The following is a 25,676-nucleotide window of genomic DNA, read 5'->3' on the forward strand; positions in this document are numbered from 1 at the left end:
AGAGAGAGAGAGAGAGAGAGAGAGAGAGAGAGAGAGAGAGAGAGACTCACTCAGTCACACATACACACACACAAAGAATATAGAAGTCCCCACAACAAATCTTCCCCCAGTGGGATTAGTTTTGACATCCAATAATGATCCTTGTTTTGTCATTGAGATGGTGATAGATACTTCTATCATCCATGAAAAGCCTGAATATTTCATTTACTGATACTTGGAGTGTGATGCTCCGTCTCTGTTTGTTGCTGGGACTCAGTAACTTTCCCAAGACCGGGATCATTTCCCTGGAAGTGGGCATGGGCTCTCTGCTGTAAGTTAGCTCCTGCTCTCAGGACTTCCTATGGCCAGGATGTGACATATTTGCAAGAATGCTTAGGAAAATGGTGTGAGGAATGTCCCTAAAGAGTCCATTCTGATGGAGGTTTGGTTGGTACTCAGGGCCATGGTACTGGACAGAGCTAGGGAACTTTTGAGAGACAGACCTAGAACCAGATCTCAAGGTAACTGGGGTGTGGTCTTGCCAGACAGGTCATAAGCCATACCTGAGGCACTTCCTTACTGAGGAGCAGGCCCTGCCTCTACACTCTCCCCTGGCTTCTGGTATAAGATGTGTCTGCCTCATTCTGCACTTGCTCCTGACTCCGGACACTGTCTGAGTGACTGACTGGCTGACTGACTGACTGACTGACTGACTGACTGACTGACTGTCTATCTGACTGACACTGTCTGACTGACTACACCAGAGCCCAATTCAGCAGGGCCATCTGATATGCATTTTTAAAAGATATATTTATTTTATTTATGAGTACACTGTCGCTGTCTTCAGACACACACCAGAAGAGGGCATCAGATTCCATTACAGATGGTTGTGAGCCATCATGTGGCTGCTGGGAATTGAACTCAAGACCTCTGGAAGAGCAATCAGTGCTCTTAACCACTGAGCCATCTCTCCAGCCCCTGATATGCATTTTGAACCTCCAAAGCAGTATGCTAAATAGCATGTTCTTCATAAGTAGCCTGTATCCAGAGTTTTAGCTCTGTTTTGTTTTTATTTTGGTGGGAGGATGTGTGCTCATATGTGTGTGTACCAATGCACATGCATATGTATGCACATATGTGTGGTAGCCAAAGGTCAATCTTGGGTGCCATTCCTCAGGAACTGTCTACCTTGTACCTTGTTGTTATTTTTTAGTATTTATTTATTTTATATATGTGTGCATGCCTGAGTATGTGTCTGTATACCTACATGTATGCAGTGCCTGAGAAGGCCAGAAGAGGGCATCAGATCCCCTGGAACTAGAGTTACAGACAGTTGTAAGCTGCCATGTGGATGCTGGGAACTGAACCCAGGTCCTCTGGAAGAGCAACCAGACATGCTCGTAATGTCTGAGTCATTTCTCCAGTCCTCCTACCCCACCATGTTCTTTGAGGCAGAATCTCTCATTGGCCTGGAGTTTGCTAAGTAGGCTAAGCTGGCTGGCCAGCGAGCCTCACAAATCTAGCATCCACCACCACACATGGTTCCTCGGGATCTAACTTAGGTTCTTGTGGTTAGCATGGCAACCACTTTCCTGATGTAGCTCTCTCCCAGGACCTGCTTTAGTTTTTCATACAAGGTCTCATTTATCTAGCCCAGTCTGACCCCAGACTCAAAGCAATCCTTCAGCCTCAGTCTCCTGAGTGTCACGATTCCATGTCTGTCCACCACACCTTGCTAGTGTTTTATATCAGTGATGAAAACATTACAAATACTTAACATCCATCCTCGTGTGCCAAGTTCGCTGGCTCCAGCTCTGGTCTGCAGCATGGGCCTCACCTGCCTTTCTGCTTCCTCGGTTTGCAATTCTCTTCTCTGTTGATAAGTAATCTGGCTTTCCTTATTCTTGATACAAGGATCTGCCTGTTCAGCCAACAACTGGTACCCTGCCCTAACCACTGGCTTTTCTCTTTGCTCTCAAATGCTATAGCCACCTCCAACAAACAGTGATGAAGACAAGCAGGAAGAAGGGAGCTGAACAATTTATTTTTGAAGTAGCAATATAGTCACAGGGCTGGAGAAATGTTTCTCAGCATCCATGGCTGGGCTGCACACAGCTACCTATGACTCTAGCTCCAAGATTTCCTACACCTCTGGTCACTGTGGATATCCGCACTAACAAGCACCCCTCCACAGCCCCACCATACACACTTTTTAAAGTAATATATTTATTTTGTATAAAAAAAAATAGAAAAGTGAATAAAGTTTCCAATCCACCGTAAAGCCTTATTCCAAAAATCATTAATTTATTAACTACCATCTAATATGAATTTTTTGTTTGGTTGTATGTTTTGTTTTGCTTGAGACAGGGTCTCACTATGGTAGCTCTGGCTGGCCTTGAACTCACAGAGACTCACCCATTTCTGCCTCCCGGGTGCTGGGATTGAAGACTTGTGCCCCATGCCTGACATGAGTAGGTGTACATTTTGTCCTCTTTTATACAAACCTGCCCTTAGATTCTTTTCCTCATTTGTCAATACATCATGGAGAACTTCTTACCCCATGCATTAAGCATTATTTTATCTTTTTAATGACTGTATAATATTTTACTACCTGCTTACTCCAACTTCAATTACTGATTTCCTGTATAATAGATATTTGGATTGCTCCTAATATTTCGCTAGGCCAGACAAGGCTGCAATAAAAAGATTGTAGTATATTCAGTTCATGAATATACAGACACATTCAGAAATGATATTGTTGGTCTTTTCTGTTATATATTCAGTAATTAGTAGCTTAATAGTTTGTTTTTCCTCTTAGAAAGTGTGGAGAAGGACTCTGCTGTTCGCTACTGTGTTTTCAGCATCAAAACCATCAGGACATAGAAAACATTCAACAAACATGTATTCACTGAATGTATGAATGAATGAATGAATGAATGAATGAATGGGCTGTGCTCTCTGAGTCTGAACTGGATGACTAAGCATTTATGAGCACCGGCTGTATACTCAGTGCTATGTACCCTTTGCTGACTTTCCAGACATTCCTGGGAGGTCAGGACTGCTTGTGGCTACCAAGTCCGTGACTATGCTGAGGTCACACAGTCAGCCCAGACCAAGCCACCACTTCCGCCTGGATGGCATCAGACTCTGTGATGCACCCCACTGATCATGTTACTCAGCCTCCAACCCCACATGGACCCGCCTTGGCCAGACCTCCTTACTCTCCTGGTGCCATCAGTGTCTTGTAGCTTCTCCCCTAGCCAAAGGCATCTGCCCCAACCCTCAGCCAGCACAGGCCTGGACCAAGGATGGAAGCCATCATTTCCATACAGCTGTCCCTGGGATCTGAGCCTGGGGAGCCCCCCCATTTTCATTGAAAAGGCTGAATTGTCTTGGCATTTTGGGGGCTGCCTGGGCGGGGCCTGGTGAGGCTATTATCCTACATTATCTCACTCCCCTGCCCCTGAAAAGAGCCTGTGACTGCCCCTCCCTCCCCTGCCGCAGCCTTTTACACTTAATTACCTCACTCGTCACCAGCAGCCTTCAGAGGGACCACAACTGGGGCGTGAGTAATCCCGCCCCACACACCCAGTCTGTCTGCAAGGAGGGAATCGCCCTGTGGCCTGGAAAGAAAGAAATAGACTGTGTAGGTCTCCCATCCCAAGCACTCTGGGGCTGCTGCCATGAGAGACAGGCATTGACTCCAGACTCCCTGATGGCCTTTGCCAGTCCTGGTGTCAGGTTCTCCACCTCCCTGGCCCCAGATTGTGAGCTGGAACTTCCCAGGCTGCAGAAGACATGTACACACACACACACACACACACGCTCTTACTGCCTTGCTTTCAAAACAGGCAGGTTGGACTTCATCCCTAGAGCAGTCTGCATCACACTGTGCAAACATGGCTTCCAAGGGTGAAGCCCCCTCATCCTGCACCAAATTCCTTGTGATCCTTTGTCCTCTTTCCTCTGGGCTCTGATCTTTAGTGTGTTGGAAGGGTCACTGGCCCAGGGAGCCCTTTCTATTCTCCAGCTGCTGGACATAGTCCCTGTCTGTCAAAAAAAAAAAAAAAAAAAAAGAGGAAGACAGGGAAAGAGGGAGGGAGAAAGGGAGTCTGAATGCATCTTCCCTTGCTAGTGTTGGGCTCAGGTCCTACTGGGAAGCCATTGTGGAATCTATCTAGTAAGTGGGAGTGAAGAGTCCACGGTGAAGGAACGGACCTGATGGAAAGACCTGCTCTGGCAAAGTGGGTGCTCCGATCAGCCCCCCCTAAGCTACCCTACCCCATGCTGTAGGCTCCTGGAGTCCAGGCTTTGATGCTCAGGAGCCTGGGTGACCTGGAGCATCTCAGGTCAAAGCTGCTTCTTTGCCCTGCAGTGGCCCAGGTTAGGGAGCCCTCCATCACTGTGAGTCACTAATGTCACTCCCATGTCACCATGGGTCACCACTGTCACCCCCGTAAGATAGTGCAGCTGGGGCCGGGAAGCAGCTGCTCACCCTCTCCTCCGTCAGATATGGGCTCTGCCACCTCTCAGGCTGCACAGGTCAGCCCCCATCTCCTTCCCAGAACCACAATAAGGAATGTAGAAGGTGGCAGGTGGTGGGAAGGATGCATTTGATAGTCAGCAAAGCCTGTGGGTCCGCTCTCAGAATAATGGCTTTAAATTAATAAAGTACATCATGTTACGAAGGAAACCAATTATGTAGGAACAGTTATCAAAATATGAAAAACACAATTGCACCAGAGGAGGATATGTGCCTCTTTATGTCATTTTGTAACACGTGATTTTGCAAATAACCACTGCTGCCTTGAAGTTGTGATAGGCATAAAAGAATCAGACTGGAGAGATAGTGCCATCAGTGAAGCGCTTGCCCTGCGAGCACAAGGGGGGGAGATAGCTCCATCAGTACAGGGCTTGCTCTGTGAGCACAAGGATCTGAGTTCAATCCCACAGTTTAAGAAAGCAATCTGGGTGTGATTCAGTGTGTTTATAATTCTAGTGTTGGCAAGGCAGAAACAGGCTAATCTCTGGGGCTTGCTAGTTACCCAAACTAATCTATTTAATAAGCCAGTGAGAGACTGTTTCTCAAAAAAAAAAAAAAGTGGTCTGTGACTGAGATATAACTCCCTAGGCTGCACACATAAACACACACACACACTCACCATACACACACACTCACCATACACACACAAACATTACACAAACACACCACACACATACACACCTAAAACTTCTATCATAGGACAGGAACACATCCCTGATTTCTATCCCTGACAAAGACAGATCCCGCTACTGTCACCATTGTCTAAGCCTGTAATCACAAGGGAAGGGATAGTGAGCTTCAGATAGAGATCAGTTTAGTTAAAGATGGAATACTTGCCTGTCATGGTGGTGCACACCTGTAATTTTAGTACTCAAGAAGCAGAAGAATTGCTGGAAGTTCCAGGCTAACAATCCTGACACTGTCTCATTAAAAACAAAAAAAGTTATGGAGACTGGGAAGATGGCAGTGATTAAGAGCACATGCTGCTCTCTTTGCTGATTCTCAGACTAGGAGCTGTAAATGGGCTATAACTCCAGTTCCAGGGGAACCCAGTCCCCTGTTCTAGTCTCCTCAGGCACCAAGCATGCAAGCAGTCCACTTACATATATGCAAACACTCACACACATAACATAGAAAACTATTAAATCTTAAAAAAAAACAACTCTCAAATTTATAATGCCTTCCTATCTGAGTTAACGGAAGGCTTCCTGAGTTCTTTGTATGAACTCCAGCTTTAGAGAAATAGAAACATGTCAGCACTTTCCTTCCTATTTCTTTGCAGACATCACTAGTCTATTACTGCACTCTTTCTACTGAACTCAAACTCAGTTCAGGGAGATCTCAATACCAAGTACCAGGCAACCACTACCTAGCCCCCAAAGTTCTGCTCTTAAGCTGGAATTGATTTGCCATTCCTGGAAGGCAGGTTTTAAGTTAGTAACAATACAGAGAATAAAAATAACACTTGAGAACACAGAAACAAGACAAAATTAAGAGATATGGTTGGGGGCACTAGAGAAATGTCTTACAGGACAAATTTAAAAGCAGTGGCTGCTCTTCCAAAGGACCCCAGTTTTGCTGACAACCAGCTTTGATATCCAGTTTCCCAATGAAGGCAGCAAAAGGGGTACAACATTGGTGACTGGGGTAGTGGTGATAGCAGCCGACAGCCCCCCTCTCCTGTTGACAGTGACCATAGATTTACAGGGTCAGCAGCAATTTATGGGGTTAAACTGACTGAACAAAACTTAATTATCTGGGGCTGGCAAGAAAGCCCAGCGAGAAACTCTGAACTCTTTTAATTCTTAAGTGTACATACATATAGACAGACAGACAGACAGACAGACATTTGATGGATGGAGCAGAGCCCTAACAGCTACACTTTATTTTTTCTTTCAGTATTTTTATACCTTCTTAGACAAATGTTCTTTCTAAAATTACCTCATAGATAAAATGTTACACAAAAGGGAGTTACAGAAGGATGTTGATAGTAAGTTCAAAGCAGTGTTTCATTCTGTAAGCTCATTATAAGTTCAAAGCAAGTTTTACACGGCTTTGCTCTATCATAGTGCACACCTGTGGCTTCATCCTTGAACTTGACCTAGAATGAATGTTGTTTGTTTGTTTGTTTGTTTGTTTCATCACAAATCTATCCAAAGCCTATTTCTCTTCTTAATGTAATTTATGAAAACTTATCATGCAGCCTTAACTTACTATTCTATGAGGAGGGGGCACATTCTATTCTTGATTCCAGCTTTATTACATCTTTCTGGCAAAACAACTAAAACCATATCCTTAAATTTTCTTCCTAAGATTAGTTGAATTAAATCAGGAATGCTATAAAGTCATTAACACAACTAAACAGCATTGATTAATGAAAGTTCATCTTCATGTTGACCTGCAGGACATCTGCCCAATAGGATGGGCTGATGCCCAGGAATTACTAGGCTATGTAATGGTGGCAGGAAAGGTATATCAGCAGTGAGAAGCAATCCTTGGACAAAGTTTGTGGGGACATACCTTTCCAAAGCACTCATCACAGCCGTGCAAAATGGTGGGTTATCTCCAGGACTTGCCTGCCATACCCTTTCCTAGATGACTCCTGTCCCAGTGTGTTTCCTAGGGCCCATATAGTGGCTCATAACTGCCAGTAACTCCAGTTCTAGGAGATCAGGTGTCTTTTTCTGGACTCTGTGGACACTAGCTGCACATAGGATATGCAGACATGCATGCAGGGAAAACACCCATGCACATACAATAAAAATAAATCTTAAATACAGAAAAAAGAAAACATGACTGGAAGTAAAGACAGGGCATTTTGTGTCTCCTGTGCCGTCTTGTCTGTCTCTGGAATTCTGCACTCAGTCCTGGTCCTTTTCTTTGAGAACATCAGTCAACTGCAACAGGGCCTAAGGAAGTAACCGGGACCCACAGACTTCTGTCTTGTGCTTCTGATGGGATCACACCATGGAGACACACTGGGACTGTGCCCTGAGATATCATGTGAGGAACTGGACACCAATATGAGAATGCCCAGGGTCTTTCCTGGATGTGAGGACAGAGGAACAGGAGATCTGTATACCTCAGAGATGCCATCTGAGCTGGAAGCATAGAGTCTGAACATGAGAAACTGGTTACCACAGGGCCAGAAGCATGGAGGGGAAAACTCCTTGGGCCCAAAAGCACAAGAGTGGAACTATAAAACAGTGAGAGGGATATCTCTCATCTTCCCTGAGTTTGTTCCTGTCTAGAGGCAGAAGTGCAAAGAGGGAGGTCCCTGGCCAGGGTATCTGGCTTCTTAGTAGTGTCATAACAGATTTGAACCAGGATCACCCATGCCTTTAGCTCCTGTGTGCCCATCCCTTTGCATCTGATATGAGATAAAGAGAAGACTGGACAATGGGGACATGTGACCCTTAGGAGTCACCTATCTTATCAAGTTTGGGGTCAAGTACAGGTGAATATTGATAGTCTCCAAATTTCTCCAGAAGCTGATGGAGTCCAGCTGGTTCCTGAGCTAAGTAGAAAGCAAAGCAGGAGGCAGAGCCAGAGGTGCTGAGTGGGGTTGATTCCTCTGTGCCAGAAACCTTGGGAACCCCAGAAATGCCAACTCTGCACTCTGACAACCATCTTCACATCTGCTCAGCCAGTTCTGAGCTCAGCTAGTGTGGAAGAGGGAGGCAGGAGAGGCCATCACTTGTGGTGAGGGCCAACCTTGGCCTGGCAGGGAGCCCAGATAATACAGGGAAGGCACTCTGCTTCCTCGTGCCTCAGTTTCTCCAGCTGTCAATTAGACAAGCTGGAGATTAGAAGAGATTGTGTCAAGACCTCCAAGGATGCTCAGGTAATGATCCATTTTTTTTACAGCAGGCTGACACTTCTCTGAGTCTGACAAGGCAAATGCTTCCATGGACTTCAAGGTCTACCAAAGTGCAAAAGTGACCAGCTCAGTCACCCACTTGAAGAGCCAATACTGGGGTTAAAAATTTGGCTTTCTGAATTCAAAGTCCACAGTGCTCAAGCTGGGCAGTGTTGGTGCACACCTTTAACCCCAGCACCTGTGAGGCAGAGGCAGGTGGATGTCTGTGAGTTGGAGACCTGCCTTATTTACAGAGAGAATTCCAGGACAGCCAGGGTCACAGGGAAAAACCCTGACTTGAAAAACAAAACAACCATAAAAATGGCTTGCAATGCCCCAAGCCCTTGCTTTGAGTCTCTGATTCGGCTCACTTGCTTGCATGTGAAGCTCTCCTACAGGAGTCTGAGCCACACACACTCAGCCCAGCTGCTGTGGAGCCCTGTCCCAAGTCCCCTGGCCCTGCAGAGCCAGGAGACCAGCCTCCCACCAGCCAGTCCCTTCCAAAAGACCTCAGCAAGGTGCATTTCAGGGACAGAAGTATCTCCAGCTTTGAAGGAAAGGCATTTGGCAGGGTGTCGTAGACAGGGCAGGGATCCAGGGATCTCCCAACGCTTGGGGAAAGCATAAGCACTCAAGGTACCACCTGGCCTTGGCCAAAGGTGAGCAGTGGGGCGTGGTCATGGCAGCGTCATCTTTCATTTGATTGATTGCAGCACTTCTGCCTCTTGCCCAGCAAGAGGTTGATGGGGATATGATGAACGCAGCAGACGTGGGAGGGGGAGGGGCATTCCTTGCAGGAGTCCACCCACTCACCCGGCGCTGGCATATTGGGTCTCTTAGAGACAGGCTTGGTGATTTATGATGAAGGCTTTGTAGCCAGGCTGTCTGATTAGACCCAAGACAGGTGCTCAGCTGGGTCTCCTTGGATGAGTCGAAGCACCTCTCTGAGCCTTGGTTCCTTCATCTGCAAAATGGGGAGGGTGATACAATGATAATGTAAGGTAATCAGCATAGAGGATTGGCTGAGGCTCCTGGAACACAGTAGGTGCTCAGGAAACTGTTTGCATTCTTACCCTTTGTGGCTTTGAAACGTGTTCTTCCCTCTCTTTGTGTCACAATACAAAGAGCAAGACAGAGGGCTCTAGGCAGAGGGGAAAGAATGCACACAGGACCTTGAGGTGGGAGACCTTATGGGACTTAGGAGCTTCAAGGGGGTTAGGACCCTAACATCCCCTGGGCCACCCTGGTCAGCTTTTTCCTGAAGCCTACAAGGGATCTGAAGGTTTGAGCCAGTAGAAGTGAAAATGCAAAAGTTCCCAGAAATCTCTGCCCAGATCTTTGCAGCTGGAGAGAAGGCAGTGTGGTGGAATGGTGAGGGCCCAACGTCTAGAGTAGGCTGCTTGAGGAGAACTGTGATTCACCATGTAACAGGCTGTGAAACCCAGGGCAAGTTACCTATTCTCTCTCTCCCTCTCTGAACTCAATTTTCCTTGCTGTAAAATGGGTCCAGTGATACTGTTTGCCTTCCAGGGTAAGTGTAAGAATTAAGTACCATTTGCAAAGTACATAGATCTGTCCCTGGCACGCAGCCTGGAACTCTGTGTTTACAATATGAATAAAGGAAAGCATGGGGTAGCCACAGGACGATGTCCTTGACTTTTCTCTGGTCTGAGTTCTCTGAAATCCTTCCTTCACTACCCCCCTCACCATCCAACGTAGTGTCCAGCGGTGGTCTCGGGACTAACCTCTCAGTCCCAGGTAGGATTCCCCCACCGGAAGTTGGGCTTGCCAGGACTTCTGAGCCGCCACAGCCAGAATTGCTCTGCTTTGGTTTTCTTTCCTCCTCTTCTGGCTTCCCAGCGGAGACTCTCCTCCTGTGGTCACAGGTGGAGACCTCTCCCTGGCTTTGCCTCCACCCTCACATCTGCTTCTGGGAGGACCAGAGAGATGCAAGCAGGAATAGTGTCTATCAAGTCTCTGAAGACTGGGGTCTGGCTTTGAGATGCTTCCGGTTTATCCCTCCCCCTCCTCTAAGGAGGAGGGTCTGGATAAAATGCACTTGAGACTCAGGGCAGAGTGCACGCGGCTTCCTGGAGAAAGAGCCCCATCAGTGCAGGGCGGATGCTTTTGTGGCCACTCTGCTCCTTGGAATTCATACAGAATTCCATTATCAGCTCCGGACAGCAGCTCAGGGACCATCTTGTCCCTTTCCCATTCAACAGACAAGAAAGATGGGGCCCAGAAGGGAGAGGGGATAGAGAAGAGTATGATAGGACTCCCATGATTGTGTTCCTTCTGGCCCCTAAAGTAACAGGTGGAGATCCCTGATGCCCACCCCCTTGTCACAGCTATCCCGGGTGACTTCAAAGCATACTGCCAGCCATCTAAGGTTCAGATACAAGGCAGGACAGAGGGAGATGCTGGGAGGACAGAGCAGGCTAGGCGGGCAGCTTGAAGGTAGACTTAAACCAAGTCTGGGACGGAAGTAGGTAGGGGTCATATTGATATGGGACGCTCCTTGGCTTCTCTGCATTCGGACCAGGAAGTCTTGAGCCAGTCATTCACCCGAGCCTGCCTTCCTCCAGGAGGCTGTGCCAAGGCTCAGGCAAGTGGAGATCCTGTCACTGTGAGCCAGGCTCTGCTCTGAGCACTGCACCAGTGTGCTGGCATTTGGTCGGTTGTCACCACAACCTTGCAGCAATGCCATTGCCTCCAAGTCAGAAGGATAGTATGGATACCCTGACATGCTTTGCTGAGCTTAATTTCTTTAATTTTGAGGTGAATAGTTAGAAACATTCCAGAGGAGTGTTTGTTGGACTGAACTGGTTTCGTGGTCTTTGGGGAAAAGAGAAAACGGAGCATGAAGACACCGTGTACATTCCAGCCGCTGCCGTCTTTTCTGTGCCTGCTTATTCAGACATGGGCTTACAGTTGTGAAGCACCTGAGAGAGGTTGCTGGATTCTGCATCCTTCACTTAACATAAAGCCATGTACTCTTCCCAGATGGGCGTCCACATCTGTAGAGGTCTTCTTGGAAATTTGTCTCCACTCAGGCCAATTGGGATCCTCACTCTGACTTCAATACTGTAGCCAATGCTCTCTGGAATAGAGTGCTTTCTCACTTTATGTGACTTGGGGACAAGAAGTTAAGCTCATGTTGGGAAAGATGGGAGAGAAGGCTCTTCTTGGCGTCGGAGTGCTGATGCTATATGTCAGCATAGTTGAGCATTTATCCTACAGAGGTACTTTGAACCTCAGGTCCTTAGGTTTCTTCTTAACTGCCATCTTAGTTTCATTTCTGGTGCTGACAAAAATCAAATTACAGGATTTAGAGAGACAGCTCAGCAGTTAAGAGAGAGCATTTATTGCTCTCGCAGAGGACGTGGGTTCAGTTCCAGGTGATCTAATGCCCTCTTCTGACCTCTTCAGGCACCAGGCACACACATGGTACACATACACACGATGCAGCCAAAACACTCATATCACATAGAGTCTAAAGCAACAGCAAAAGAAAGTCAGGGGAGATGGGTTTATTTCCACTCAGAAATCCAGGTTACAGTTTACAATGGCAAGGAAGTCAAGGCAGGGATTTGAAACAGCTAGTTACACTGAGAATCAAGAGCAGAGAGAGAAAAGAATTCGTAAGTGCTTGTCTTCAGCTTACGCTTTTCTCTCATATAGGGTCCAGGACCTAAACCTTCGGTAAGCTGTATTTTCCCACCTCAATTAATGCAATTAAGGAAAGCTTTGTAGGCACCATCAGAGGCCAGCTGATCTAAACAGTTCTTTATTGAGACTCTCCAGGTGGTTCTCTATTGTGTCAAGTTGACAATTAAAGCTAAGCATCACAGCAGCTAAAGATGTCCGAGTCACCTTCTCAATGAGGTCAAAGGTCTGGGGCCTCAACCTTGGCTGGATCCTGGTGAACAGAGATACATCACCTCTGTGGGGACATTACTGGTCAGTGAACGGACAAGTCAATCTATCTATGGCCTGTCCAGTGGAAAACCTTGGTGAAGGAGGAGTCCAGATCCAGATCCTTCCTAGACTTTGTGAACCCTTGGGGCCTTGGTAAGCAATCTGGGCTCTCTTCTGCCATCTCTGAGACGGGGGTTAGAGTAGTGGAACCTTTGAACAGGCATAGGTGAGCCTCTTGGTACCCACTTGTCCTCCATGTCCTGGGCACTCATAGAGGAAACAAAGTCCAAGACCCAGCACAGAACAAAGAATACAGCACTACCACAGATAAGAGCCACAGCACACAGACAGCTTCTTCTAGACGGAAGCCAGTGCTTCCCTGCATCCAACCATCTAGTCTTAGACTCAATGTCACTGCGGTGCACTTATTTGTCACACACTCTGGGCTTGGTGAGCAGTTCTGCGGTCTAGCCTGACCATCTTCCTAGCCGCATCACTGCCCACTTCTTCTTATTCTTCAGCAGGTTCAAGCTCATTGCTGGCCCAGAACCTTTGGCTGGCTTGCATGCTGGCTAAGTGTCACCCCCTCTAGGCAATCTTTGCTAGCTCCTTCTCTAAAGGCCCCAGCACCCTCCAATATTTGTGTTTAGGTCCCTCCCCAGCACTAAACACCCCTTTGGAAGGGTAGAATTGCCTTACACATTCCCTGTTCAGTGTTTATTCACTGTCCTTGGATATTAACTTCAAGACAGTGGAGACTTGGAGCACTTTCTATGCCAGTCAATGTCCTAATCCCTATAGTGACAACTCCTATAACGAACGCTCTCAGCAACACCTGAGCCAGCAGCAAGCATTATTTCCATTTATAAATGCAGAAACTGAGGCACACATTAGCTGGGCAACTTGCCCAAGGTTCTACAGCTATATGCTAAGAGGGCTGGGAGAGCCCAGTGCACACTGTTGGGAGTGTGCTGTGTTATGTATAGGCACTCCTTACCCTGCAGGCTCAGAGACTGGTGGGCAAGCTGGCCTTGTCTACAGTAGTGGAAGTCAAGGCCACTCTCTACAGGAGGGCTAGGTCTCGAGGACAAGTAGGGTTAGCTGGGGTAAAGGACACACTGTCATCCTTTACAGAGTCCTAGAGGGTAGCCAGGTTAAGGAGCTGGAAGCAAGCTCCTTGAGGCTGGAATAGACAGTGACGATGAGACCACCAGTTAAGGGTCAAAGTCATCTGAGGGATAATAATAATAATAATAATGATAATAATAATAATAAAAAATGTCCCAAGGGGCAGAACAGGAAGCAATGTAGCTAGGAAGATAAACAGAGACTACCAGATTGTACAGAATCTTGGCAAGACCAGGTACCCAAATGTTACTGGAAGATTTCTTAGCCATACTTCCAGAACTACCCTAGCCCTTGACTTCATGGTGCCAGAGGACACTTTAAGGTTTGGAAACTATTGCTGACTCGCTGTGTGACTTGGTTGTCGGCTCCCAATTGGCACTGGAGGACCCATTCCCCAAAGACATCCCCACTCCATCAGCTTTACATCCATAATAGATGATATGGTCCAGGAAGAGCCCTGCATCCCCAGAGTCCAATACTGGGACTCCAGCACATTGACCTTACCCCACATTTGCTCTGGCTGATCCACCACCCTGGGCTTTGCCTGGCTGCCTCTGAGCAGGAGACTGAGCTTTCCAGTTCCTTAGTTCCAAGGCATGGTTGCTCTCCCAGATTTGGACTGGACCGGGGCGAAGGGGTCTACTTAGATCCATCCAGAGACAAAGGAGCTGACCTGCAAAGAGTTCCAGCAGGAGCCCTGCTCCCCCTCCCTTCCCCCTTCTCCCTTCGCAGTCCACGTGTCTCTATTGTCTGCTCCCCCGCTTCAGGGAAAGACACAGCCTCGGATGTGTCAAAACCACCACCCCCTGGCAGCAGGGAAATTAATTACTGGGCGATTTTCACTTCCTCTCGCAGCGCTCGCCTGAGCTAGGCACCGGAACAAGACCGGCTGAGTGAGGCCGTCATCGGCATGGGGGACCCGCTCCTTTCACCAGTTCTGAAGAAGAAAGTTGAATCCCAAACCCAACAGGGGGCTCTAGTAGGAGCCCAAGCTGGGGGCAGGGAGACTAGTTAGATCTAGGCATCCACATTGCCACTTCAGAACTGGGGCAGAGGGAGTCGGCTCCAGGCAGAGAGGGTGGTAGCTGGCCGGCTCACACATCCTCCTTCTTCAGTCCTAATGTGCCTGAATCCCACCTGCTCGGGCCGCTCACCTTTCAGTCTTCTTGTCTTCTCCCTCTATTTAGCACCTTTCTTTCCCTTTCTTCGCATCCCCCTCAGGGTGTGTGTGGAGAGCGTCCTTTATGTGTGTATGTCCTGACCTCTCTTTTTCTCTTGCGGGTGCCTGAGTGTGTTTTGCCACTTTCTCCCTGTGCCTTTCTTGTCTGTTTCTCCTGTCTTTTTGTCCTTCTCTTGCTCTCTCTCTCTCTCACACACACACACGCACACGCACACGCACACACTCGCACGCATTCTGATTCATTCTCATTCTCTCTCTCTCTCTCTCTCTCTCTCTCTCTCTCTCTCTCTCTCTTCTCTCTCTCTCTCTCTCTCCCCGCCTGTGTCCCTCTCACTCTCTCCCCTCCTGCCTGCTCGCTGCTCGTTCCTCTCTGCGTCTGGCCTGCCCCCACCGCCGGTTCAGGGGAACGTGTGCGGAGCGATTGTCCTGGGGGACATTTGATGGATTAGAGCGCTGAACAGTTCCATTGCTGGGGGACCACCTGATCTCCTCCAGCCTGCGTCCCATATAAAGCCGGCAGCCGGAGTGCTGAGCACAGCTCCAGCGACCGCCTGTGTGCGCGCCGCCGTCGCCGCCGCCGCCGCCGCGCCCGAGCGGCACCCGAGCCCGAGCCCGAGCCGCGACCGTCGCCACCCCGCCGGCTCCGCGGCCGCCCGCCCGCTGGGAGCTGTCCAGTGCTGAAGCCCGCGCCGACAGCCAATCGCGCCGGCCGGCCGCCTCCCCCACCGGGCCTCCAGTGCCCCGTGAGCCCCCCGCCCGGCTGCACGATGCCGCGTTCCTTCCTGGTGAAGAAGATCAAAGCGGATGGCTTCCAGTGCAGCGGGGTGCCAGCCCCCACCTACCACCCCCTGGAGACTGCCTACGTGCTGCCCGGCACCCGCGGGCCTCCGGGAGACAACGGTGAGTGGGCCCTGGGAGAGGGAAGCGGAAGGTCCCCAAATTGGGCTGTATCTGGGAACCGTGGAGGAGACGTCTCTGGCAGAGTGCACCCCCGGGACTCCCAGAGGACCGGCCGGGCGGGGCTGGGGCTAGGTCGTACAAAGGAAAGTGGCAGGGTCGGCTCATCCCGCAGCCACGCGCCAGCCGGGACTTTGAAAGTTGTGGCCCTAGAATATGGCTGGACTGAGGGGTGACAGAGAGAGGACTCCCCTAAAAGGCTAGTGGGGGTAGCTTGTAGTACCCTCTCACTGTTGAGGGAGAGAGACTGGCTGCCTGCGTGCTCCCTGGTGAGAAGGTAAGGGACCAGGACTGCCAATCCCTGGGGAGAGGAGATTGGCTCTCTGGGGAAAGTGGGAGCATCCGCCCCCTTCGACCATACTCCCCCTGGCAATGGCAGACAAGTGCACTCCAGCCCTCCTCTCTCCAACTCTTTTGTTACCCTCCGCCACATGCCTGCCAAAGGCTAGGCCTGTCTTAAGGACTCAAAGGATGAGATTATTGGAAGGGGTTTCCCCAGCGTGCCTCCTGGTCCCCTGGACTGCACTCCCCTCTCTACAGCTACCCCAACAACAGAAACTGCGGCTCCTCTGAAACCCTCCAAATTCTGCCCCACCCCCACACCCCATCTCTTCTTAGAGCAAGTTCTTGTCAGGAGGAGAATTTGGGGGACAAGAGGTCATGCAAGCCCCAAAGGGAGTGACCTTCAGAGAGCAAGAGAAGGGTGCTTCTGTGAACCTATTCCTTAACAAGAGGCGAACCTATTAGCACTCAGCAGCCCCTTCAGGACAGGTGTCTGGGAAGGAGGGGTTACTTTGGTAGTGAGACATCTGACATCACAGAGGTGGGGGAAGAAAAGCAAGGAGCAAGACACTAAGAGTAAGTCTGTACTGGGCACCCTGCTACATTGCCACTGAACTGGCAGAGGGCACCCAGGCAGTTGAGGGCATCTCCTAGGGGACTTCCAAGCACTCAGCCATATGTCAGAATTCTGCCAAGCCAGGTAAAGAGAAGATGTTGAGCAAATGCCTCTGTGACCTCATCAAGGTCAAAGAAGTTAGACAGTGATCAAGGATGCTTCTTAGAGCCCCTCAGCTCCTGGCACCGCTTAGCTGCCTACAGGACACCCCACCCCCACCCCATCCCATTGTCCTGACCACATCTCCCACTCTGCTATCCTGTTTTCTTGACCTCCGGGACCTTGGGGTGGAAGGCAGAAGCCCAGGGAGATGGCTGACAGGACAGAGAGTGGACCCTGGGTTGTACAAGGCTGGGGAACCTGTGCGGGGGGGCTGGTAGGAAGTGATGTCTCCACAGGTCTGGAATCCATAGGATCCCTTAGGAGACTAACATAAAACTCCTGCAGCCCGCTTGATCCTGTCCCTGGGCCAGCTGAGGAAACCCAGAGAAACCCAGAGAAACCCAGAGAATTTCTCATGCACAGCCAAAACTGCAGGCTGTTCCTCAGAAGGGAGGCAGGAGAATGCCTTGCCTTGAATCCGGTCCAAACAGGCTTTGGAAAAAGCCCCTTAGTGAATGATGGGAAGTGCAGATGGAGTGGAGATGAAGTTGTCTTTATGTAGGTCCCGCCAGGTTCAGCAGCCTAAAGCCACCCCTGTCTTTGTCCCTTTCCTAAAGTGATCAACTCCCTTGCCTCTGGGAAAGCCCGGGAGCTGCTCTAACCACCTGCCTGGCTTGGCACTCAATAGGGTAGCTCTGGGTCTGTGAGCTTGGGCAAGTGACTTCCCTTCTCTGGTCCTAGGTCTCCCCAGAAGTGCTAGACTTTAGATGTCATGAAGTAAGCATCCTTCCAAGTTTGACACGCTCTGTTTCTGTGGGAGGTGAACTACACCGGGTCTAAGGGAACGCTGAGTGTCATGGTTTCCTGGGTGGGGGGGCTCTCTTGACTCCCCGACCCCACTATGTCTAAGAGAGGAAGTTTTCCCAGATTTCAGTCTCTGTCAGCTGCCTCATGGCAGAATAGGTCATCAAGCCTGGGCCACCTTGCCTTGTTGGCTATGAGCGGTCAGTGTGGGAATCAAGAAGGATGGCTTCTCTAGCCTTTCAACTAGAAAACATAGGGTCTGTTCTGCCTTGTTTTTCAAGGGCCTCTACCCTGGCTGGGGTGTGGTCCAGACTGTGCAATGAGGGCTCCCTGCATGAGTAAGTGTTCTGAGGGTCCTCAGAGAGCCTACAGGCTCCTGGTGGCCCGTTGTCTCTCCGCTCTGCCGGAAATAACCTTGCTGAGCATTTGAGGGAAGTGTGAAAAATTGCTGAGCTGACGGTTTTTCTCTCTCTCCCAGCGTAAGTGTGCTGGGTAAACAAGGAGAAAAAGGGGAGGGGGGATGAGGAGAAAGAGGAATGGATAGAGGGAGGAGGAAGGAGGAGGGACGGCCTGGGGCTGGAGGTAGTTCCAGTTATTAGAAAGATCCTCTTATAAGCCATTTCTGCAGCTTGGGATGCAGGGTTAGGATGAGACTGGGGGTGATGGGCATGGAAGGGGGGAGCTGTAGATGTAGAAGTCAAATAGGGTTCCTCATAAAGGCACAGGACCCCAAATAAGGTGGAGCCTTCCAGCTCTGGGAATGCCTAGAGAACACGCCCCCCAACACGCACGCACGCGCACACACACACACACACACACACACACACACACACACACGCACGCACTGCTCCCTACACCACTCCTTTCTACTCCCTTCTCAGCCTCTGAAAGTAAACATCATGTGTACTTGGTTCCAGACTGACTCCAAGCCCAGAGAACCTCAAATAGGGGAGGGACACTCTCTCCAATTTGGAATAACTCAGGATAGAGTCTTCTAGAACCCCTAGAAGAATAAGAGACAAGATCCGAATTCCCTCAGCCTTTCAACAAGATGTACCTTCTTCCTCTAGGCTCCTGTGACCCCTCTACAGTCGGTTACCTCCAGGGAGCCTTTTTTTCTCTTGCTTCCAGGATGCCTCTGAACATAGAAATGCCAACTCATACTCTCCTTCGCCTCCCCCCTCAAACCTAGGCCCCCAACTCTACCAAGCCTACCCTCTCAGTTCCAGAGCCCACTGCTCTGTGCTGGGACTCTGCAGTTTAGAGAAAGCAACTGCTCACTGCCTGCATCTCAGTGGTCTCTGTGGACTGCTGCCAAGGACATCTCCTGGAGTGTCTACCTCCCCTCACACTTGCCTCTAACCTCCAGCTGGGAGCCAAGGCCCCCCTCTCTACCCCAGCCCTGTCCTACCCACACCCTTGCAGAGCGCACCCTCCCTGGCAGACAGGGATCAATGCCGATCCAATAACACAGTTGTCTGCCCTCTGCAGCTGCATTAAGCCTCCCCTAGCAGGCTGAGGAGCGCTCCTATCCTACCCATGGGCTTATCTAGCTGAGCACATTAGACTGGCTCCCACTTCCTTTTGCTGCCTCTGATGGCGCCGAGTAGTCGCTCCAGAGCTGGGTCTGGGAGCCCAGCTAAACAGACTCAGTTGCAGTATATCCTTCCCATACCTTAAAAAGTCCATCTGGGTATGCAGAGGGCTATCCCAATCCCTCAGCAGAGGGAACCAGAGATGGCAGGGTAGGTGCCCAAGGATATTCAGCAGGCCCATGTGTTTGAAATCATGTGGCCTTTGGCATGATCTTGGTCTAGAGTTGAGGTCTAGATTAAAGACATTGTTGTTCGTCCCTAACTTCAAATTGAGGACTAGGCCCAGACGCTGTGGCCAGGGTCAGTATCTAAGGCTACAGGACCAAGTCTGGTATTCAGAATACACTCAGTGCCTAGAAACTGGTCCAGCTCGAGATTCTGGGACCAGGACTAAGATCTAGGTCCAGTTTCCAGTCCAAGGTCATTCCAGATCCATCTCAAGCCTGGCTGGGAGAGAATTTCAGGGTAGCTTTAGCTCATCTTCATTTGCCTCAGTTTCTCTCTCAGGAAAGTAACAGCTAAGCATGACCTAGTTCAGCTCTGACTGGGGACTCGTGAGTCTAGCTGCCCTATGAATTATCAGGATTCAGCGGGAGTATGGAAGAGTACCCACATGGAATATGGAATCTGGGACCAATGCAGAGTTGAGGGCTGGCAGTGATTCCTGAGAGGGCAGGAGAGTAATTAAGGCCCTTAGGTCAATCACAGCACACAGCCCAGTGTCTCTGGGGCCTCACACATGTGCACACAAACCCACTGTGCTAAGGGAGGGCAGCCTGGAAGAACTGCTGCCATCTACAGAGCAAAACAGGCATGGAGGACTCTAAAGAGCGTAGACAGTAGGGCCTGTCATGCATTGATCCTTATTGGGTGCTCTAAGGCCCAGAGCCTGGAGGCCTTATTGGGGGTTAAGTTGAGATACTGCTGAAAGAGCTGGAGGCTCCAGGCTCTGATCTGCTTGCCCACTGTGTTTTCTCTGGATTGGGTGTCTGCTGCCAACCTCTGGGTAAGGGGCTTTAGAAAAGACTCTTGATTGCACCCTTCTGGGGCAGAAATCAGGAACGCTGAGGAGGTGGGCCATGTGCAGCACACCTCCAGGCCTGGAGACACATAGTTCTATCACTACAGACCCTTGTAAAGTCTTTCCTATTGATTCCCACAGAGCTGTGGGCCTCCTTATGAGCCACAGGAACTGGGTCACTGTCAGGAAAGCCCAGAACACAGGGAATTTCAGGAGTCAGGGTGGGGGAAGACAGCTGGAATTCTCTAGAATCCCCTTGGGCCTGGGTCAGTGGACATCAGCCCCGGGCTCTATTGCCCTGGTTGTGTTCAGCCATACCCCGCACTCTGCCCCCTGCACCCCTGTGGGCAGATGTTCAGAGTTACCAGCTGCCAGGCCTTTGGAGAAGGTGGGTGTCATTCTGGTCCAGTGCCCAGGGAACAGCTAACAAAGATGCTATAGTAGGGGGAGGGGGAGGTACCCAGCCCCTTTGCCCAGCTCTGTGAGCAGACAGGAGAAACTATTTTTATCTTGCTTTGCTGCTGACAGACCTGGCTTTCTGCTCAGCTGGCTGGCGCTGATTCTTGAGGCCTGAGGCCCTGGCACAGCAAGAAATAGTTCTAAATATACCCATGCAGCATCCCCATGGCCCCCACTGCAGCAGGATGAGTCCTCTCCAGGAACCCAGCAGCCCCCTTTCCTGCCCATCTCAGAACAGGGAGGAGGAATGGGGCTAGAAGTTCCCTGGGGGAAACTTGGCACCCTAGGAGTCTTGGGGGACACTAGGGAGAAGAACTTTGGGTTAGATCCATTCATTAAGAAAAGGAGGCCACAGGCAGGCTCTGGTAAGAGCTTGTTGTATGACCCCAGGGATCAAGGCCCCTCTCCAGGGGCCAGCTTCTGCAGACAAGTATGGGAGGATATGACCTTAGACTTGAGCTAATGTCAGAAGTCTCAGCAAGGGCCTCACATACAATAAATGCTCAGTAAATGTGAGTCACTATGGTTGAGTATCATTTACAAAAAAACAGAAAGCTGGACCATTTTCCAGAGTGACAGTTTCTCCCCACTCCATCAAATCACTGCCCCCACGAGACATGGCCAACTGTGTGGCACTACTGGAATACACCCCCACCCAGATGCTTCTCTTCCCTTCTCTACAGGCCTCCAGCCTCTCTCTGGTGTTCTAGAGAAAATACAGGCTACGGATCCTGAAGCCTGATGCCCTGTCTAGTGACCTTGGGCTTCAAGAGGCTTCTGGCATACAGTGGCACTGTCTCCAGGGCTGGCCGGCACTGACTGCTAGGCCAGCAGACACAGGAGGATGTAAGACTCCCTCTCCCACCCCAGGATCAGGCAGGTACAAGAGGCAGTGGAAGGGGCTCCAGCATGTTAAGCCTTATAATTTCTATCACTCCCGTGGCACCAGATTTTTTTTAATGGATGCTACAGTCCATAACGTGCAGACTCTTGGGCATCCTCGGGTGGCAGGCACACTTTCGGGGTCCTCCCCATTAGCAAGGGAGAGGTTCTTCTGGTCCTTGTCCTTGGGGGAGATTTCAGACTTTAGAGGCCCTAGCACTTACCTAGGTCACACAGCTAAGGTCAGTCAGGGGGTGGGCCAAGTGTCTTCACTTTGTGACCTTTCTCTATATCCCAGCCCCGAGTGGGTTCTATGCTGAGGTTGAAGGCCGGATGTACACTGTTGTTTAGGATCTTCCAAGGCTCAGGCCAAAGATGACTTGCCCAAGGTCACACAGCAGCCTGAGACACTACATCTCTGGACATGATCAGGAAACACAGGAATGATCATGGCAATGGCTTGAGAGGCTGGATGCCATGTGCCTGGTGTTGGACTGAGCTCCTTGTATGCAGTACCCCCTGCACTTCCATTATGGACTCCCTTGTGCAGACGTGGTGGACTGATCCTTCCCCCAGTGCCACATACAGACATCTGTGAATTGGAAGAGAAAGGGGAGTGAGGAGTAGGATGTAAAGAGGTCAAAGGACATCACATAGGGATTGACTTTACCATGATACAGAATAGTTTTTAGTGCATCCTAGTCGACCTTTTTTTCCCATGAGAGGTTAAGCAACCTGCTAGTATCACAAAGTAAGAACCACCCAATCCTAACATGCTAAGCAAATTGTCATCATATGACAATCAAGACTGATGATAAATCTCATAGCCATGGGACATCAGGCCTGGGTCCTTGGTGCTGGTTCTGAAGGCAATCCCATAAGTCAAATGAGCAGCTGTTGTTGGAGGAATCCCTATTTCCATAGAGAGCCCTGTATCAGGATAAGATGCTGCAATGCTGCAGGTGACCAGCAGAGGGCACCACATCTGAGCCAGGGCTATAGGAAAGATCCCTGAGCTCCTACTATGCGCTAGTCTTTTTCATCAGAGCATGATGGGGAAATTACACAACCCAGAGGAGGAGACAGAGCCCCAGAGAGAAGCAGCAAGAAGCTCCCAGACGGATGCTCTCCAGACGAAGACCATAACACAAAACTCCAGCTGGGAAAAGTTGGGACAGTGAACCAGTGTTAGAGAATAACAAGTCTCCAGGCGCATCCCTAAAACTGTAGCTCCAGGTGCATCACTTACCTTCCTTGAGGCTTGGTATTTGGTTGTGAGGATAGAATGCACTCACACAAGCAAAACACTTTGAACAGAGCCTGGTACCTCAGCGAGGGTCCTCTACTGATATTACAGAGGCATCAGAGTCAAGTATTTTGTCCAAGGTCACACGGCTATGGGGCGGGAATGTAACTCAGTATCAGAGTGCTTGGCTAGCATGCACAAGGCCCTGGGCTCAAGTCCAAAGGAGGGAGGGAGGAAGGAAAGGAGAAAGCAAGGGCTGATCTGACGGTGGAGGCCACTGCATTAGTTCGTCACTATGATAAAACACCTTGGATGAGGAAACGTTTTATAAAAGACTTTAGGCTTATGGCTCCAGAGGGGTGCAAGTCCATGATGGCAGGGTGGAGGTGGGGTGGCTGGAACAGGAAGCTGAGAACTTACATCTTCGACAGCAAGCACAAAGCACAGAGAGCAGATTGAAAATGGTGTGAGGCTTTGAAACCTGTCAAAGCCTGTTCCCCGGTGACATACTTCCTCCTTCAGACCACACCTCCTAAACAGGTCCAAACAGTGTCAGCAACTGGGACTAAATACTCATTCAAACCACCACAGCCACACAGCTGGAACCGACACTGTGAGAGCCCAGTGCATACAGACTGCTTCCAAAGCTATGCTTTTAACCAATATGTCACCATACACTAACAAGAGAGCATACGGAATGGTGGTCACTGCTGGGCACAGTGATGTCCATTTTTAATCCCATCACCTGGGAGTCTCTCTCTGTGAGTATGAGGCCAGTCTGGTCTACATCGTGAGTTCCAAGATAACCTGAGCTACATAGTGAGCCCCTGTCTCAAAAATACTAATTATATAAAGTGCTGGTCACATGATCAGACCAAATCACATGACCACTCCCAACAGATCTCATCTCACACCTCATTTACAGGGGCCCAAGACATAGAAAACAGACGACTTTCCCAAGGTCATTCCGCTATAGCATATGTGTCCTGGAGTCAAACTTCTCTCCTCTTTCCATGGCCTGAGAGGTGTGGACCTGTCCCGAGAGCAGGTGGACAGGATGGCTGACAGCCTGGCTGCACATCTCTGACACTCGCTCCACATGTACTTACTAGGTGCCACTGGCTGGGGTCCTGGAGACAGAAGGAGCCCAGCCACTACCCTGTCCTTGAGTGTCTCCTAAGGTACAAGGAACACACAACTGTGCAGTGGGCTCCACCCCATGTTCCATCCCATGAGCAAAGTTCCATCACTCCATACCTCAGTTTCCTTTCTGTCAGAGATTTCTGTAAGGACTCAAAGTGGCAGTAGATCTCTTAGTGCAGGGCTTGGCACTCTGCAATTACTCAGGAAACGGCTCACTACACCATATGAGAGGCTAAAGGAGGAGAGGGTCTGAGAATACTCACAAAATAAATAACCCAGCCCTTGACAAAAGGGTCAGGTCTGCTCCTGGCATGGGCAGTCCGGGCCTTCCAGACTGAAACCAGATGGGAGAGGGGATGAGTGCTTCTGGGCTAGCCACCCTACCTCTTGATTAAGAAAACACTCACCACGATTGTTCCCTTGCCTCTGACCTTCCTGCTGAGTCATTCACCCTGACTCCCAGTCAGTTTCTGTGTGCAGAGGGTCCTGTGCAGACCACAGATAGGACCGAGAAAAATGGACACAGACTGGTGGTGTTGAAGGGTAGTTTGTGCAGATTTCAACTTCTGTCCATCCCAAATGACAAAAAAGACAGAGGCCTGGAGGATGGTCAGCTAAGTCCTTAAGGGAAAAAAGCTGGCCAAAGAGCCCAGCCTGCCAGACATAGCTGGAATCCTGCTTACAAAGCCAGCTGCTCCTTCATGGGGGAAGCCATGGGCAGAGGGGCGTTACAGGTCCCTGAGGTCAGACAGAGAGGGCCAAATGGGACTGCCACTCCTCAGCTGTGAAGGCTGGGGAAAGGGCCTAACCTCTATTGTTCTCTGGAATCAAAGGACAATGGGAACACTTGGTAATTAAGTGCTGGATGATAAGTTTGCTCAGTGTCTGCCAGGAGCTCTCAGAGGAGCCCAACCCCCAGGGTCCCCAGGAAAGGACTAAGATCAGAAGAGGCCATGGGAGTCAGAGACAAATGGGGTGGCCCCTGCTCTCCAGAAGCCCCTACAGAGTCCCCTGAGACAGCCTCAGCCTGCCATACAGCAGTCACTCAAACACATGACAGACAGGATTTCTGGTCTAAACTCCAGTAGAGCAGGTGGAGAGAGCATCTGTGTCTCTGTGTCTGTATCACACACACACACACACACACACACACACACACGGCTCAGGAAGACTTCTATCCTGGTGTAGTTATTACATGCCACACTTTTGACTCTGTTAGGTCCTCCAGAAAGACCTGTGGGTCTAGTTGGACTCTGATTCCTTTATGCAACATTTACTCATTGCACACCTACTGTGTGCCAGGCAGGGCTGAGTATACAGACCCAATTCTAGAGAATTCCAAGTGTAGGGGGAGAGGCAGACAATCTTCATCGAAGCCACTTTTTCAAGCAAAAAGAAGTCTAATTGTGCTAGTTTTTAATATAACATCATTGTGCTCGCAATTTCTTTACATGTGAAGTGGGAACTAGATACCATTTCCTATGGCCATTGAGTTAAACTTTGTCAAGCATGTAGTCTAGGCTGGCATAAATACTTACACTTTATGTTGGGTTCTGTCAAAGACTGTGGAGCTGGGTGTCCAATTAATAACAAGCTCCATTCAAAGCCAGCACTTTTAAAGACAAGGTCTCACTGTGTTGCTCAAGACTAGTCTCAAATTCCTGACCTCAAAAGATCCTCCTGCTTCAGCCTCCCTCTCACTTCCGAGTACCTGGGGCAACATATGCACGCCCTATAAGCTCCATTTCGCAAATAAGAAATGCAATGAAGGCAAAGGCCGTTGTAGTATCCAATGCCTTTAATTCCAGCACTGGAAAGGCAGAGACAAGAGGATCTCTGTGAATTCCAGGCCAGCTTAATTAACTACACGGCAAGTCCCAGAACAGCCAGGGGTACATAGTCTCCTAACCAAAAAAATAAAATAAAATAAAATAAAATAAAATAAAATAAAATAAAATAAAA

At 49.7% G+C, this 25,676-nt stretch overlaps 1 protein-coding gene across 1 annotated transcript in view; it reads left to right on the plus strand.

Annotated features, from left to right (window-relative positions):
• The first annotated feature begins 14,856 nt into the window (after positions 1–14,856).
• Scrt2 (scratch family transcriptional repressor 2) overlaps positions 14,857–25,676 on the plus strand; it is a 13,959-nt gene continuing 3,139 nt past the window's right edge. Inside the window, exon 1 of the mRNA XM_028775009.1 lies at positions 14,857–15,507. Within this exon, the coding sequence (XP_028630842.1) occupies positions 15,375–15,507 (133 nt within the window). The 5' untranslated portion in view covers positions 14,857–15,374. The remainder of the gene's footprint in view (positions 15,508–25,676) is intronic.

This window comes from Grammomys surdaster, unplaced genomic scaffold, assembly GCF_004785775.1.
Source record: "Grammomys surdaster isolate TR1022 unplaced genomic scaffold, NIH_TR_1.0 251, whole genome shotgun sequence".
In the NCBI taxonomy this organism is placed as follows: Eukaryota; Metazoa; Chordata; class Mammalia; order Rodentia; family Muridae; genus Grammomys; species Grammomys surdaster.